The following is a 15,412-nucleotide window of genomic DNA, read 5'->3' as shown; positions in this document are numbered from 1 at the left end:
ATGTATATTTATTCATCCTGATTTTTTATGAACTCTACGTCTTTTAGTCTCAAAACTAGGTGTTGTGGTCTTTCTTTCATGTACTGAGTCTGGAACATCTAGTTTCAATGACCAGCAGTAATGAACCATCATGGTGATGTTCCACCTTCCCTGTCTTAATAAAACTACACCCATTGTTCTTCGCTGACTGCCATCATTTCCGAGGTTTCAGGGAAATAATCAATAAGTAAGAAATGAACGTTCCAGCTTATATTATGACCCAACTCTTTCAATTTACCACCCATATTATTGACAATACTTTCGTAATTTGTATCCTTGTTGTTTCCTAAAAAGTTGTCAATAACATACTTAAAGACAATTCACGCTTCTTTTTTAACTTTTCTCATTGTCATTTCAAACTATTCATCTGAACCCAGTTTCCTAATCCAAAATTCTTTAAGTTTCTCTTCTGAAAGAGCTGGGAATTATCAACACAGACACTTGAAACAGTCACTATCTTCGTCTAAGGTTTTTACAAAGTGGTTCATTGAACCCAGTTTTCTATAAAGTAGATGTAATAGGACTCTCTTTATATCAAGTTAACTTTTACGTTCAATGTCTAGTCAACCTGGTTTCAGGATGACTACATGTGGCCATTAATTCTTTATCCAGTGTTGATTTTGTGCTCTGCTGTCCCATTCACAATGAAAAGCATGGAAACTTTATATAACTGCATTGATTACTCAGCTCACACTAGACTACTGGAATTCCAAAAACCAAAGACTTTTTCTTGCTTTTAGTTTATTGTCTAAAACATTTGACACAAATGATGCAAACTTTGTGGTGAGCTAATGAATTACCTTGATCCCCAAGTGTTATTCCATATGCAAGACCATATACATCACATTAAGGACTTGTAAGACAATATACATTACATTATGTCTTGAAAGAACCTAGTCATCAATGTATTGTAAAAACCTATACATCATGTTAATTCTTGGAAGAACCTATAATTCATGTTAAAGTTTAGAAGAAACATATACATTACATTAATTTCTTGTAGGAGCCAATAGTCCACATTAATGTTTTGTAGCAACTTATACACCACATCAATGTTTCTGAGCCTAAACTTCACATTAATATCTTGTCAGAACATATATATCACATTAATGCTGTGTAAGAACCAATACTTCACAGTAATGTTTTGTATGAACTTACACATCACATTAATTAATGTCTTGTAAGAACCTATATGTCAAGGTGTTGTAAGAACTTATACTTCACACTAATTCTGTGTAAGAAACTATACTTCATAGTATTGTCTTACATGAACTCACACATCACACCAATGCCTTCTAAGAGCCTACACATCACATTAATGCCTTTATCAACTTATACATACGATTAATGTCCTGTAAAAACTTGTACATCACATTAATGTATTCTAAAAACACACACTTCACATTACTATTGTTTATGAACCTATATATCATATTAAGGTTGTTTAAAAACCTATACATCACATTAATATTTTGCAAGAACTTATACCTCATACTGTCTTTAAAGAACCTGTACTTCAGAGTAATGCCATGTAAGAACCCACGCTTCAATTAATGTCTTGTATGAATATATGCATTCATTACTGCATTGTAAGAGTCTGTACCTAAGAATAATATCTTGTAAGAAACAATACTTCACATTAATGTCTTATAAAAACCTATACATAAGATTAATGCTGTTCATGAACTTGTTAATATCTTGTAAAAACCTGTACTTCACATTACTGTCGTGTAAGAACCTATACTTCACTCAATAATTTGTAAGAACTTACACATCACATTAATGTGTTGCAAGTGCAAATGCTTCATATCAATACCTTGTAGGAAACAATACTTCACATTAAGAACTTATGCATCACATTGTCTTATAAAAACCTATACTTTACATTAATGTCTTGTTAGAAAATACACATCACATTAAAGACTTGTAAGAACTTAAACACCACATTAATAATCTTCTAAGAACCTATATTTCACTTTAATGTCTTATATGAAGTTATACATCACATTAATCTCTTGTAAGAACCTATACTTCACATTAATGCTATATAAGAACTTATACTTCAGATTAATGTTAAAACCTTTACATCACATTATCTTGTAAGAACCTATGCATCATATTAATGCCTTGTAAGAACTTATACACCACATTAATGTGTTGTAAAAATCTTTATTTCATATTAATGTTTTGTAAGATCCTAGACTTCATGTTAATGCCTTGTAAGAACTTGTACATATGGTTTATGTAGTGTAAAAACTTACAGATCACATTAAGATCTTCTGAGAATTGACACTTCCCATTAATATTTTGTAAAAACTTGTACTATCCATTAATGTCTTATAAGAACCTGTAATTCACATTATGTCTTGTAAGAGCCTATAAATCATATTTATGACTTGTAATAGTCTTTATATCACATTAAAATATTGTAAGACCATATACATCACATTTATACTTGGAAAGAACCTATATTTAACATGAATGTCTTGTAAGAACCCGTATATCATATTAATGTTGTTTAAGAACCAATATTTCACACAAATATATTATAAGAACATATATCTCATTAGTGTTTTGTAAAAATTTATACTTTCAATTAATGTCTTATAAGAACCTATAGTTCATATTATGTATTGTAAGAACCTGTAATCGTATTATGTCTTGTAAGAACCTATACATTACATTAATGACTTGTAACATCATATGCAACTCATTAATGTAAGAACTTGTACATCATATTAATGTCTTGTAAGAACCTAGACATCACATTAATGAAATAACCTTGCTGATTTAATGTTCACTCGTTGTTTTAATTTCATTTTGAATGAAGAATTAAAAATGTCACAATCTTTGCACATTTCAAATGAATTATAATAAAAATTAACCTAAAATATAACCCTCAGAGTGAAAGAACAGCAAAGACAGATCCAGTGTATCTTAATACTAAACACGCTGAACACACGAGTTTATAAATAGACTATATTTTGAGAGAAAAATAAAGGCAGAACCTCTGTTTCTTGACAGGTAACACCTTGAACACGAGGTTTTGTAACAAGCAAATCCTCTGTATAGTAACACTGAATAAATGATTTTCTAAACAATGTGATCCCTATAAAGTTTAATATTTATACAAAACTTCTGCTATAGGTCTGGTAATTTGAGTAATATTACCAAAATTAACTGTTAAAGTTAGCATGTAATAATCAGAATAACCTTAAAAGTAGAAATAATAAGAAGTTAAAGTATTATAAACTATAATACAACTTAAACTCATATATCCATAATTACAATTAAGGACGTAGAAAAACGTCAGATATTTAACTAACATTTACCGTAAGAAAGAATATCGAAGTGCAAAATGAACAAATAACAGTATAGAAGAAGAAAAAAAAGCTAAAAACTTAGGATTAAATTAAGCTAAAACATCAAAAGTCAATGAATTAGCGGAAATCGTAGAAAATATATTAAAATCATAAGATTTAATGAGAAACATGTAATATTCGAAAGTTTACTTATAATTATTTAAAGAAACGTCCAGCTTTCATATTAAGGGCATATCTACAGAAATTAAAATAATACAGCTCAGAATAGTTATATATCGTAACACATATAAGTAAGGTAGCAACAAGTGGTAAAATAAGAGACATGGAGAATAATAAAAACAAAGCATTTTCAAAAGTTTTTATAAAATATAATGTCCTATACAAAAGCCAAACCCTAACGTTAGGAAACAACGGTTCACGTATCTGATCTATTAAACCCATCTGTCTGCTGGCACGAGGCTTTATGAATGTTGGGAAAAATAAGATACATCTGAGAGGAAAAGCTTGCTTAGATACACCTCCCTACACACACTGTCATTAGGAAGGTTTTAAATCCCGCAGTTTTGAATAAATATATAAATTGGTAGATAGATTAAACAACAAATTACGGCTCTGCGAGTTTTGTTTTTAGTTATTATTTTTTGTTGCTCTGAGCGCCACCTACAGTTTATCTTTGCTACAGAATAAATATGTACAAATAATTTCCCGATTTTTTGTGTAACAAAAGATTAATATGCAGTACATGGATCATTCGAAATTAATGATTAATAAAAGTACATCTTGAACTGAATATTTTAATCAAAAAGGCTTTTTTACTTGTATTAAAAATAAAAAAGCTAGTTTTACGATCTATTTAAAAGTTACTGAAATAAAAACCCTATAACCAGGGCGCTTTCATAAGACGGACCTTTCTTCTTCAGGAGCAAAAGTTACTGTTAGTAGACATTTTAGAAATCCAAATATCTACTTGTAAATTGGGAGGTCTTAATAAAATATGAGTCACACAAAAACTTTGACCAAAATTACCATGAATAATGCTGTTGGTTCTAATAATTCTCCCTGAAAATTTCTTGTAGATATTAACTGATATCTCACAATTTTTTACACTGAGTCTTACAACAAGTAGAAACGTAAATTCTCTCAATATGATGAAACATATGGACCCCAGCAGTACTGAACGGTACAGGTAACAAGTCGGTAATTAGAGAATTAATAAAATAAAAACCATTGTAAAACGCCACCTTAGGTTTAGTGAAATAAATGACCTACCGTGAAGCCGATCCCGACAGTCGCTGAAAATGAGCCAGTCTGGAATTTTCCTTGGTCAAACTGGACTAAAAGAGAAGTTTTTCCGACACCACTATCGCCAACAAGGATGGTCTATCGAGTAAAATAAGTAACAAATAATATGAAACCTTGTAATCTTTATTAATTACATAAATAAATAATTGTCTAGAAATTTTCAAGTCCATTCTTATTACTTGACTAAATAAAAATACAATCTGAGGTATGATTGTAAGAGGCCACCACAGTGTGGTGGTGCTGCAAGCATCTCCAACATTAAACTAGAATGACGTCACTTCACCATAATTGGTAATTTGTTCTAGTTTTTCGGATGATTATAGTTTAGTTTGTTTGGTTGTTTAGAACTAAGCACAAAGCTATGCAATGAGCTATTTGTTCTCTGTCCATCACAGATATCGAAACCCGGTTCTTAGCGGTGGTAAGCCGCAGGCATACCGCTCTGCTACTGAATGGGAGCCTATACCTTAGACTGACTTTCAATATTCTTTTACATATATATATATATATATGTGTGTGTATATATTCACAAACACACAGCATTGGAAATAATTATGGAAATGGTAAGGAAGAAGAGTGTAAAAGGAAATACAAAGGAAAGCTACTCTTTTATTATTTGAAAATGAATCGTTTCAGAGTACAATCACTGTGATTGGTCCTCGACCAGCCAATCAGAAAGGACGAATAAGTCACTCTTAGATCAAATATACACTTCGAACAATGTTATTTTTGGTCATTTATATCATTTTCAAACCAAATTCACTTTGTGTATTGCCCTTACCTTCAAGTGTTATTTCTCTACTACTCTGCATTACCTGAGTTCATTCTGAGTCGGTTTAATGTTTTGAACATGGGAATGTTCCAAGACTTGTCCCAAACGCAGTGTCTGGGGTGAGATATAAAAGCCAGGGATGTTGGTGTTACTTTTGTACTCTACCTGCTGGCGACGCGTTTTCAACTCTGTAAATATTTTAGATATTGTGCTAGGTCTTACTAACGTAGGTTTGAGAAATCAAGTGGTTGCCTACGACAACGCTGGGTTGAAATAATACTATATTGCAAGACGCCTTGGTGTATCCAGGCAGACCGTCAAACGAATTCTCAGAAGAAGAGCTGCAACCAGAAATGTGAGTCCAAGCAAAACCACGGACCGTCCACGTGCCATCACAGCACTCGATGATTGCCGGATCCTCACCATTGCTCGTCGAAACCGTACGATATCCTCCAGATCGTTTGTTTCTGAGTTACTTGCGCAACAACGGATCCGGATTTCACGCCAGACGGTTAGTCGATGGTTGGTGCAAGCTGGATACAGAGCAAGACCGGTGGTCAAGAAACCTAAACTGACAGCTAGACATCGCAACAACAGGCTGCAATGGGCTCAGCGATACCGTAATCTAACGATCGCACACCGGAATAATGTAGTTTGTGCTGACGAATCCAGATTTCTATTATATCCCACTGATAAACAGGTACGAGTGCGTAGGCTTCCTGGAGAACAGCTGAATGATGAAAATGTTCAACCCAACGTTGCAGGAGGCGGAGGTTCAGTGCACGTCTAGGGTGCATTCTGTTCTGCAGCTGTCAGTTAGTTGGTCATTCTGGATCAAAACGTCACTGGTGCTGTGTATCAGGATATCCTGGATCGCCACTTACTGCCATATGCCCAGGGTATTTTCCAGGACAATTTCCGGCTGCAGCATAATGATCGCAATGTGCAAGATTTCTTGCAACAACGTGGTGTGTTGGTCTTTGAGCAACCACCTGTAAGTCCAGATACCAACCCGATAGAGCATCTCTTGGATGAATTTGGCCGTGCGGACAGGAACAGGAATGATTCCCCTACAGCAGTTACGACAAGCACTGAGTGAAGAGTGGAACAGAATTCCAAATCAAAGACTCATAACGTTAGTTGAGAGTATGCCGCGCCGCCTTGCGGACACAATATTGCAGCATGTGGGAGCTACACACCTTATTGAGTTAAATATTCTGTTGTAAATGTAACTGTTGCACGTTTACGGAAAGTTTCAGATTGATACTAAAAAAAAAAAATACAAAATGACGGTCTTATTTGTATTGACCTAGAAGTGGAGTAAAAAAAGTCCATTTCTGGTGGTACAGATCTTAAGTTCTACAGAAATTTCCATAAAAAACACATAATCACGAAATATTACACAAATGTTCATGTTACAAACATACTTATCAATAATTACCAAAGGAAAAACAGTGCAGACATGAAAAACACAAGAAAAAAATAACAAATAAGAAACAAACAAGCTGTATGTAAGATTGAATGTAACAATCTTTTTGAGCAAGAGTGTACTGATACATTTTTCACAATTCCTCAGTGAAAGTACACTTTGTCTACCGAATGTAGACCAGAGGAACAAAGACCATGTGAGCTGCAACGTTGTGCTTGACTGAACGTGATCGAATGAGGTTGCTATGATTCTAGTCTTCGGCCATCTTCCTCGTAAAGACAACCATGGTGTGGCGGGAAGTTTGTGAATCTTTGACCGTGAGCTTCCCCGACCTCACATTCTTATCGTCTTAAACCATGAGTTATGTCACGTTTCACCCGATGTTTATTTGTGTTGTAAAGTTATTTTGTTTCACAACTGTGGTGTCCATCTTATAGATTAAAGCCATTGATGAAGTTAGGTATCGGAGCCAAATGTTATTCTAAAGCTCTTTCGATTGTTACATCGTTTGGCCTTTCTATAATAGCAGTGCACTGTTCAATAGTATTCAAGCACAATGAACGAAATACATAGATACCAAACACGTTACCCGTGGCGCTAAGGCTCGTAAATGCGACGACACACCACTGCATTTGCAACTATTAACCCTCTGTATGTGTTAAAACACAGTAATAACGTATTATATGTCAATTCAGTATAGTTTGAAGAGTTAAAATGCCACGTTTTTCGTAAAGCAATACAGAATACAATACAGACGAGTGTTGTTGTTGTTTTTACCTAACACACAAATTACCAACTTCAGAAATTTTAATGTTTTAAATATATTGAGAATATTTCCTAGAGTTAATAATATCTTTATTAAAATATTTTTACACATGCTTTAAAACAGGTGGAGAATTTTATGTGGTTGTTAAGGCACTCGACTTGCAGTCTGAGGGACGCGGGTTCGAATCCCCGTCACACCAAGCATGCTCGCCCTTTCAGCCGTGGGGCGTTATAATATGACGGTCAATCCCACTATTCGTTAGTAAAAAAAGTAGCCCAAGAGTTAACGGTGGGTGGGGATGACTAGCTGCCTTCCTCTAGTCTTACACTGCTAAATTAGAGACGGCTAGCGCAGGTAACCTTCGTGTAGCTTTGCACGAAATTCAAAACAAAGCAAACCAGCTCTCTTAAAAAACATGTATTTGTACTTAACATTAAAATTCCGAAGACTGACGAACGTATTACTACCATTTACCATTACAGATTCTAAAATTCATTTTTTTTTAAACCATGTGATAATACAGATTCTGAAAGGGTTTTCTAGAATAATCTCAACACATAACACTACAGATTCTGGAACGTCTCTATAATTTTGTAGAAGTGTTAGAATTAACAACTTTAAAATAATACATACAATTAGAATCGTTAGAACAACAAATTTGAAACAATAAACAAAATTAGAACTGCTAATTAAAATTAAGAAATTATTAACAACCTAACAGATTAGCTGCAACTAAACACCTTCCTAATGGTAAACACAATGGGATAAAACATTATTTAAAAGTCATACATGCATTTACGTATTGTAAAAGTTGAAGACGTCATGGCGGTAGGACTAAGTACTTTCCCTTCTTAGCAGTGGAACACAACCAATGTAATTTCGATATACCTTTTTTTAAACTGTGTACTAGGCCGTTAGTCGTATAATCAAAACATATCACGCCAATACCTTGTTTTTTTTATGATGGTTAAAAAATGTCCGAACGAAATATTAGCAGTTATGACAAACAACATAAAATTCATTTGTCATATATGTTGAGTGAGAGTGTGTGTGTGTGTGTGTGTGTTTTTCGTATAACAAAGCCACAAAGGGCTATCTGCTCAGCCCACCGAGGGGAATCGAACCCCTGATTTTAGCGTTGTTAATCCGGAGACATACCGCTGTACTAGCGGGGGGCTATATATGTTGAACCCGCGGTAATTGTTTCAGCAAACGTGAAGGTGGAAGCCATGTTTCTCATAGTCTATGTTTTGGTAGAAACTGACGACATTTAAGAAATTCTTGCTTTTAATTTTGAGCTTGATAAAAATATCTTAGGAGAGGTGAAGAAATGAAGAGTTTGAAAGGAATTGTAATTCTCAACCTGAACGTCTCTTTATGTGCACGTGGGTTGAACAGTCAGATGAATTGTCTGAACGTCTCTTTATGTGCACGTGGGCTTATGTGCTGAACGTCTCTTTATGTGCACGTGGGTTGAACAGTCAGATGAATTGTAATTCTCAACCTGAACGTCTCTTTATGTGCACGTGGGCTGAACAGTCAGATGAATTGTAATTCTCAACCTGAACGTCTCTTTATGTGCACGTGGGTTGAACAGTCAGATGAATTGTAATTCTCAACATGAACGTCTCTTTATGTGCACGTGGGCTGAACAATCAGATGAATTGTAATTCTCAACCTGAACGTCTCTTTATGTGCACGTGGGCTGAACAGTCAGATGAATTGTAATTCTCAACCTGAACGTCTCTTTATGTGCACGTGGGCTGAACACAGATCAGATGAATTGTAATTCTCAACCTGAACGTCTTTTTATGTGCACGTGGGTTGAACAGTCAGATGAATTGTAATTCTCAACCTGAAATTCTCTTTATGTGCACGTGGGTTGAACAGTCAGATCAGAAACCTCAAGGGGCCAAGTATAGCTTTAATTTTAAAATATCGAGCAGAGGATTCGTTGTTTTGTTGTTCAGCAAAAAGCTACACAAAAGACTATGTGTGCTGCACACACCGTGGTAGTACTACACGACAGATAATATTGATCAGTTGTGACTCTATATTGATATTAGTGGTAGGGGTAGAAGGTACTAGAAATGAAAGAATAAGAAACAAGGCCCAGCATGGCCAGGTGGTTGAGGAGCTCGACTAGTAATCTGGGGGTCGCGGGTTCGAATCCCCGTCACACTAAATATGCTCGCCTTTTCAGCCGTGGGGGCGTTTTAATGTGACGGTTAATCCTATTAATCGTCGGTAAAAGAGTAACCCAAGAATTAGCTGTGAGTAGTGATGACTAGTTGCCTTCCCTCTAGTCCTACATTGATAAATTAGGGACGACTAGCGGAGATAACCATCGAGTAACTTTGCGCGAAATTCGAAACAAACAAACAAAATAAGAAACATAGTGTTTGTGCCTTCTGAGAAGTGACGTCAGAAATAGGTAAAAAAGACAAAGTGGAGCTAAGCACTTGAATCGTAAGTGATAACATTATACGGAATGGAAGTGGGTGCTACTGAAATAGTGGAACCACAAGTAAGAGAACAAGAATGACAAAGAACTTACACAGGCTTCTGACAAATCGTTTTCATCATCATAAATATTGAGATATCGAATAACTCTTTCCATCAAGAAAATAAAACAGAAAAGAAATAATCGATTTTAGGAATATAACTGTGTATCGTATCACGCAATCACCTATGTTTGTAATCTCAAACTAAAATCAAAACATACATACAAATAAGATTATCGGAACGCGTTATATGCAGTTTTACGCAGTATTTAAAACCAGAATTACATCTTATGCGCACGCAGCGTGTCTCTAAGTTTGGCCTAAAAACAATATATTAAAATTGAAACAAATCTTTAAACAAACAAGGAACGATTTATTTTCATTGGAGGTTTCTTTAATGAACTTTTTTTTTCGGAAGGTGCGTAGGGGTTGTAGGAAGAATTTGCTTATTAATTAGTTCAATAGAAATAGAAGGATTCACCAACGTGCCATAAAAGGCTGGTTTCAGGATTATTTTATACAGCTCCCCAGTGGCACAGTGCTACTTCTTCAAGCTTATAAAACCAAAAACTAGGTTTCATACCTGTGGTAAGCAAAAAATAGATAGTATATTATGTAGCTTTGCGCTTAACAAGAAATAAACAAATAGATAATGTAATCTTTCTGGCACAACTTTTCTACGTACATAACTATCCTTAGACAACGGACGACTCGTGAATGGTGGCGCCACTGTACACGTTCCAACATTCTCATGACCTCTGTTTGCGGCGATCAATTAGTTACTATTTACAGTAAAGAAAACAACATAAAAACTGCTTTTAATTGCGCACTAAAACGAGCATATTTCCTGGAACTGATAATGAAGAGATTCGCTGACTGAACTTGTTTTACTGTAAGACTTTATTTGCTAAGCTTTGATACAATGTAGTTTCTAGACCTTGGAACATATTAACTGTCAACTCACTGCATGCTTCTCGAATCTCCTAACTAGCTTAAGGTAGTTGGGCTTCTGAAGTTACTTGGATTCAATAATTGATGCTCGTAACACGTTTTACTTCTATAAATTTCGTCTTACGGAACTGGCCAGGTGGTTAAAGCACTCGACTCGTAATTCGAGGGTCACGGATTCGAATCCCCGTCATACAAAACATGCTCGCCCTCTCAGTCGTGGGGACGTTATAATATTACAGTCAATCCCACTATTCGTTGGTAAAAGAGTAGCCCACGAGTTGAAAGTGGGGGGTGATGTCTAGCTGCCTTCCCTCTAGTCTCACAGTGCTAAATTAGGGAAGGCTATCACAGATAGCCCTCTTGTAACTTTGTGCGAAATTCAAAACAAACAAACCGCTTAGGGATTAGAAAACCTAAACTAAGAACTTTGGTTACTGTTTAGCAGCTCTAAGTGTTTAATATTTAATTATTAAATGTAATAAATATTAATATTTCATTTGTTGACTTGTTTGTCCTCATTAGGCCTAAAGCTGCATAAGGGGTTATCTGTGCTGTATCCACCACTAGTATCGAAATCCCATTTTTACCGTTATAAGCCCATGGACTTACGACTGAGCTACTGGAGGCTTGTTTATTGACGAGCAAAACGCTATACAATGGACTATCAATGAGTATCTAAACCATTGTGGTCTTATTTTATTGGTTCTGTTTTGTATTAAGTTCATTATTATTTTATTGTGCTCATTTTAATCGCCCATAAACAATTATTGTATTTAATAACAATATATTTATTGATTTATTTGTATATATATATATATATATATTCCTTTCGTTATCATATGTCTTACTGAGCAAGATGTTTACATAAGTACGCATTTATATTTTTAAAATGACATACATTTCATTCACCACACACACACACACATTGGACTGTACATTTAATGGTATAACATATTTATCCTAGACAGTATTTAGTGTTAGCTCTAGGACACACACATCATGGGCTCTACGTTCACTGGTATAACTAATATTTATCCTAGACAATATGCGAGGTAAGCTCTAGGACACAGACACACACATTATGGGCTCTACGTTCACTGGTATAACTAATATTTATCCTTATATTTATCTCTAGGACACAGACACAAACATTATGGGCTCTACGTTCACTGGTATACCTTATATTTATCCTAGAAAATATGTAGGGTTAGCTCCAGACTCGTGTACCACATTCCCACAGTCGAATTGTGATACAAAAAAAAAATTTAAAACGTCATAATGTTAAAAAAGAAGAAGTGAAAACTAGGGCGTAAAACAGCAAATCACACAAAAATGGACGAGCTTAGAAAAGGCACACAATTAATCTAAGTTGGAGGGGGGGAGTCTGCAGTAGAAACCCAGAAAGAGGGGAAATATTCCAGTAGAAGAATCGTGAGAACTGAGAAAACAGATATGTTAAACATGAAAAATTCAACAGCAGGAAGGACCAATAACCTAATCGAAAGAATAAAGAAACACAAGCAAGATTATGAATGTCTAAACTACAAGTTACGTTACGAAGGTAAAAAGTATCTTAACTAATTGTGAATAGTTAGTCAGTTAATTGACTACATTACTCAATATAACACATGGAAACACAGTAGTCATGGATTAGAACAGTAAAAACAGTTTGCTAAAAAAGGACGAGAAAAAGAATTGAGTGTGAAAACACAGTAGTCATGGATTAGAACAGTAAGGACAGTTTGCTAAAAAAGGACGAGAAAAAGAATTGAGTGTGAAAACACAGTAGTCATGGATTAGAACAGTAAGGACAGTTTGCTAAAAAAGGACGAGAAAAAGAATTGAGTGTGAAAACACAGTAGTGAAAACGAGAAAAAGAATTGTGTGAAAACACAGTAGTCATGGATCAACGCTGCAGTAGAGAATATATTAACGTCACCAGACATTTATTGTTTAATTTCTTTCGATACAAGCTCTGTGCGTATACAGTATGTATAACTAACAAATATTGTCTGTTAACAACTTGTCAAAATGTGAATATTAAAAGAAATATAATAATTAATTTATTTCTACACATAACTTGAGGTGGCGCTACCTTGTGGATAATGTCTTCTTCTTCGGGTTCTTCAAACAAATACGAGTTGGCTAAGGGCTTGATGGGAGACTTTGCTCCCTCTCGCCCATTACAAGAAAGAACCCGGAGTCCATGATGGCCATTGTTCGTGTCCACCGACATTGCAATTTCCCGGACTAAGTCGTATGTTTCTAGAAATCCTGAAATATAACATTCATATTCAAAAGACTGTCGTGGTAACAAATATAATTTGATTTTACAGTTTCTTCGAAAGATAATTAAAAACCTCTTAAAACCGACTGGAATAGTTAAAGTAAAAAGAAATTATTTTATAGATTATTGAATTGTTTTAAATATGTTACAAGAATACTTAATGGGTGCTACACGAAATCGTTAGGTTTAATGGTGAATGTATATTATTAAAGTGTTGTTTACCGTTTTCCTGAGAGGTTTCTCACGTACGATACAGGTGACCTATGAAACCTTTCCTGCCAATATTTTATTTCTCCCTACCAGCCAGGCCTAACTCACCATGTCTTGCTGAAGTTTGTATATGTCCGTTATTGATTTCCAACGATGACCCGCATCAGCCAGTGTCTGTGAAAAAGAGGAAGCAACGTTGGCTAAAGTGATAATACACAGCAGATGTATAGTTAGCAGACGTTATGGCAATCTTCAACGGCTGGTCATGTTTCCATGGTAACTTCTAAAAATTTCCTACACAACCTACCATGAGGGTTAACCCTACATTCTCAGTAACTTTCCCTGGCTTTCATGTTTTTTGCAAAATTTACAGTTGACGACGGCATATGCGAAGATCGTGCGCAACATTTAGCACATTAAAGCAGCGAAGCTTATTTATCTGTGCGCATGCGTTGTCCTTAGATCAATGCCGTCGTCAATAATCCTGCAGAAGGATGTATGTAAGATCTTCAGGACTGTACCATATTGTACACTAAGGGAAGAAGAAATTCAAATCGCAATAAGTTCGATTTGTTTTTTTGTTTTTTTTTTCCGATAAAATAGGGACTCTTCCGTGAAATATTGTCCTTTTTAAAGCAATATTATTATTTCCAACGTTTACTTAGGTTTCGCTGAGAAAAATGATATTCGGCATTTTGGAAGAACAAATTATCTACAGGTTAGTGTTAACAAAGCGGTTTAAAACAGTGGTTAACCGATGAAAGGATCGAAGTTACAAAGTCTAGTTTCCACTCTCTGAAAACATTCGGTCGTTTTTGTTGGGATTTTTTATCGACTACAAAGCTACACAATGGACTAATTCTGCTGTGCCCAACTCGTGTATAGAAACCCGAGTTTTACCGTACTAAGTCTTTAGTCTTACCGCTGAGCCACTGCTGTAAAAATAACGTTTACTGTCATTGGTTTAAACCATGTTCTTCTTCCTTCTTGTGCTTGAAACCGTGGTTTCAGTAGGGTTAATAGTAAAAATGTTTATGATAACAATGCAGAATGAAGAAGCATGAACTTTGTAAGTCTATGAACATATGAGGAGAGAGAAAAAGAGGGCGGGAAGTTTTAATTACCAAATCTAACCAAACTGCAACACAGTTAAACTTGGCGGGATCGAAACTTGTCATCCAACACTCTCCTCATTTCAGCCGTGGGACTGTTATAATACGACGATCAATTTTATTTTTCATTGGCAAAATGTAGTCCGAAAGTGCGGTGGGTAACTATATCTCTTGGACTACTCTTTTACCAACGAATAGTGAGATTGACCATAACTTTATAACACCCCAACGGCTGAAAGAGCGAGCATGTTTGGTGTGACAGAAATTCGAACCCGCAACCCTCGGATTAGGAGTCTAGCGCCTTAATCAACTGGTTATGCCCGGCCAGGTACATTCTGTATCACAACACACAGAAAATCAATACAGATTAGTTACAAAACATTTGGTAGCAGTAAATGTTTTAAAGGGTAGTGTTTGGATCACGGCTGGATAAACAATGAAACTGAAGTTACGTCATTTGTATAGAATACTTGTACAGTTCAATATGTGTTTCTGAACTTAAGAAACTAGGGGCGGATGAAAAATCGAAAATTATGAAGTAACTCACAAATCATTCGATTTTTCATATATTACCTTTTTACTGCAAATAGGTTTTAAAATGGAAAAAAAATTGACGTTTTTGTTACCAAACGGCTTGTTCGATCTGTTGACGTCATAACCACCATTGACGTCAAGGGCAGCGAAAACTTCGTGTACAAATTACTAGTCTTAATCGCT

At 35.3% G+C, this 15,412-nt stretch overlaps 1 protein-coding gene across 5 annotated transcripts in view; it reads right to left on the bottom strand.

The window, feature by feature from the left end:
• The window catches only part of LOC143236804 (ras-related protein Rab-37-like), an 80,878-nt gene that overhangs the window by 43,675 nt on the left and 21,791 nt on the right, over positions 1 to 15,412 (bottom strand). For 2 of the 5 annotated variants that reach the window (XM_076475377.1, XM_076475376.1), the window contains exons 2-4: positions 13,596 to 13,757; positions 13,182 to 13,360; positions 4,632 to 4,742 (exon numbers count right to left, since the gene is read on the bottom strand). In XM_076475377.1, the coding sequence (XP_076331492.1) occupies positions 4,632 to 4,742; positions 13,182 to 13,322 (252 nt within the window). In that variant the 5' untranslated portion in view covers positions 13,323 to 13,360; positions 13,596 to 13,757. Of the gene's footprint in view, positions 1 to 4,631; positions 4,743 to 13,181; positions 13,361 to 13,595; positions 14,002 to 15,412 lie in introns of those variants that run through there. The other 3 variants (XM_076475378.1, XM_076475375.1, XM_076475374.1) reach the window with 3 other exon arrangements.

The sequence above is a fragment of the Tachypleus tridentatus genome, chromosome 13, assembly GCF_004210375.1.
Source record: "Tachypleus tridentatus isolate NWPU-2018 chromosome 13, ASM421037v1, whole genome shotgun sequence".
Taxonomy (NCBI): domain Eukaryota; kingdom Metazoa; phylum Arthropoda; class Merostomata; order Xiphosura; family Limulidae; genus Tachypleus; species Tachypleus tridentatus.
This window is presented reverse-complemented; position numbering and strand designations above follow the sequence as displayed.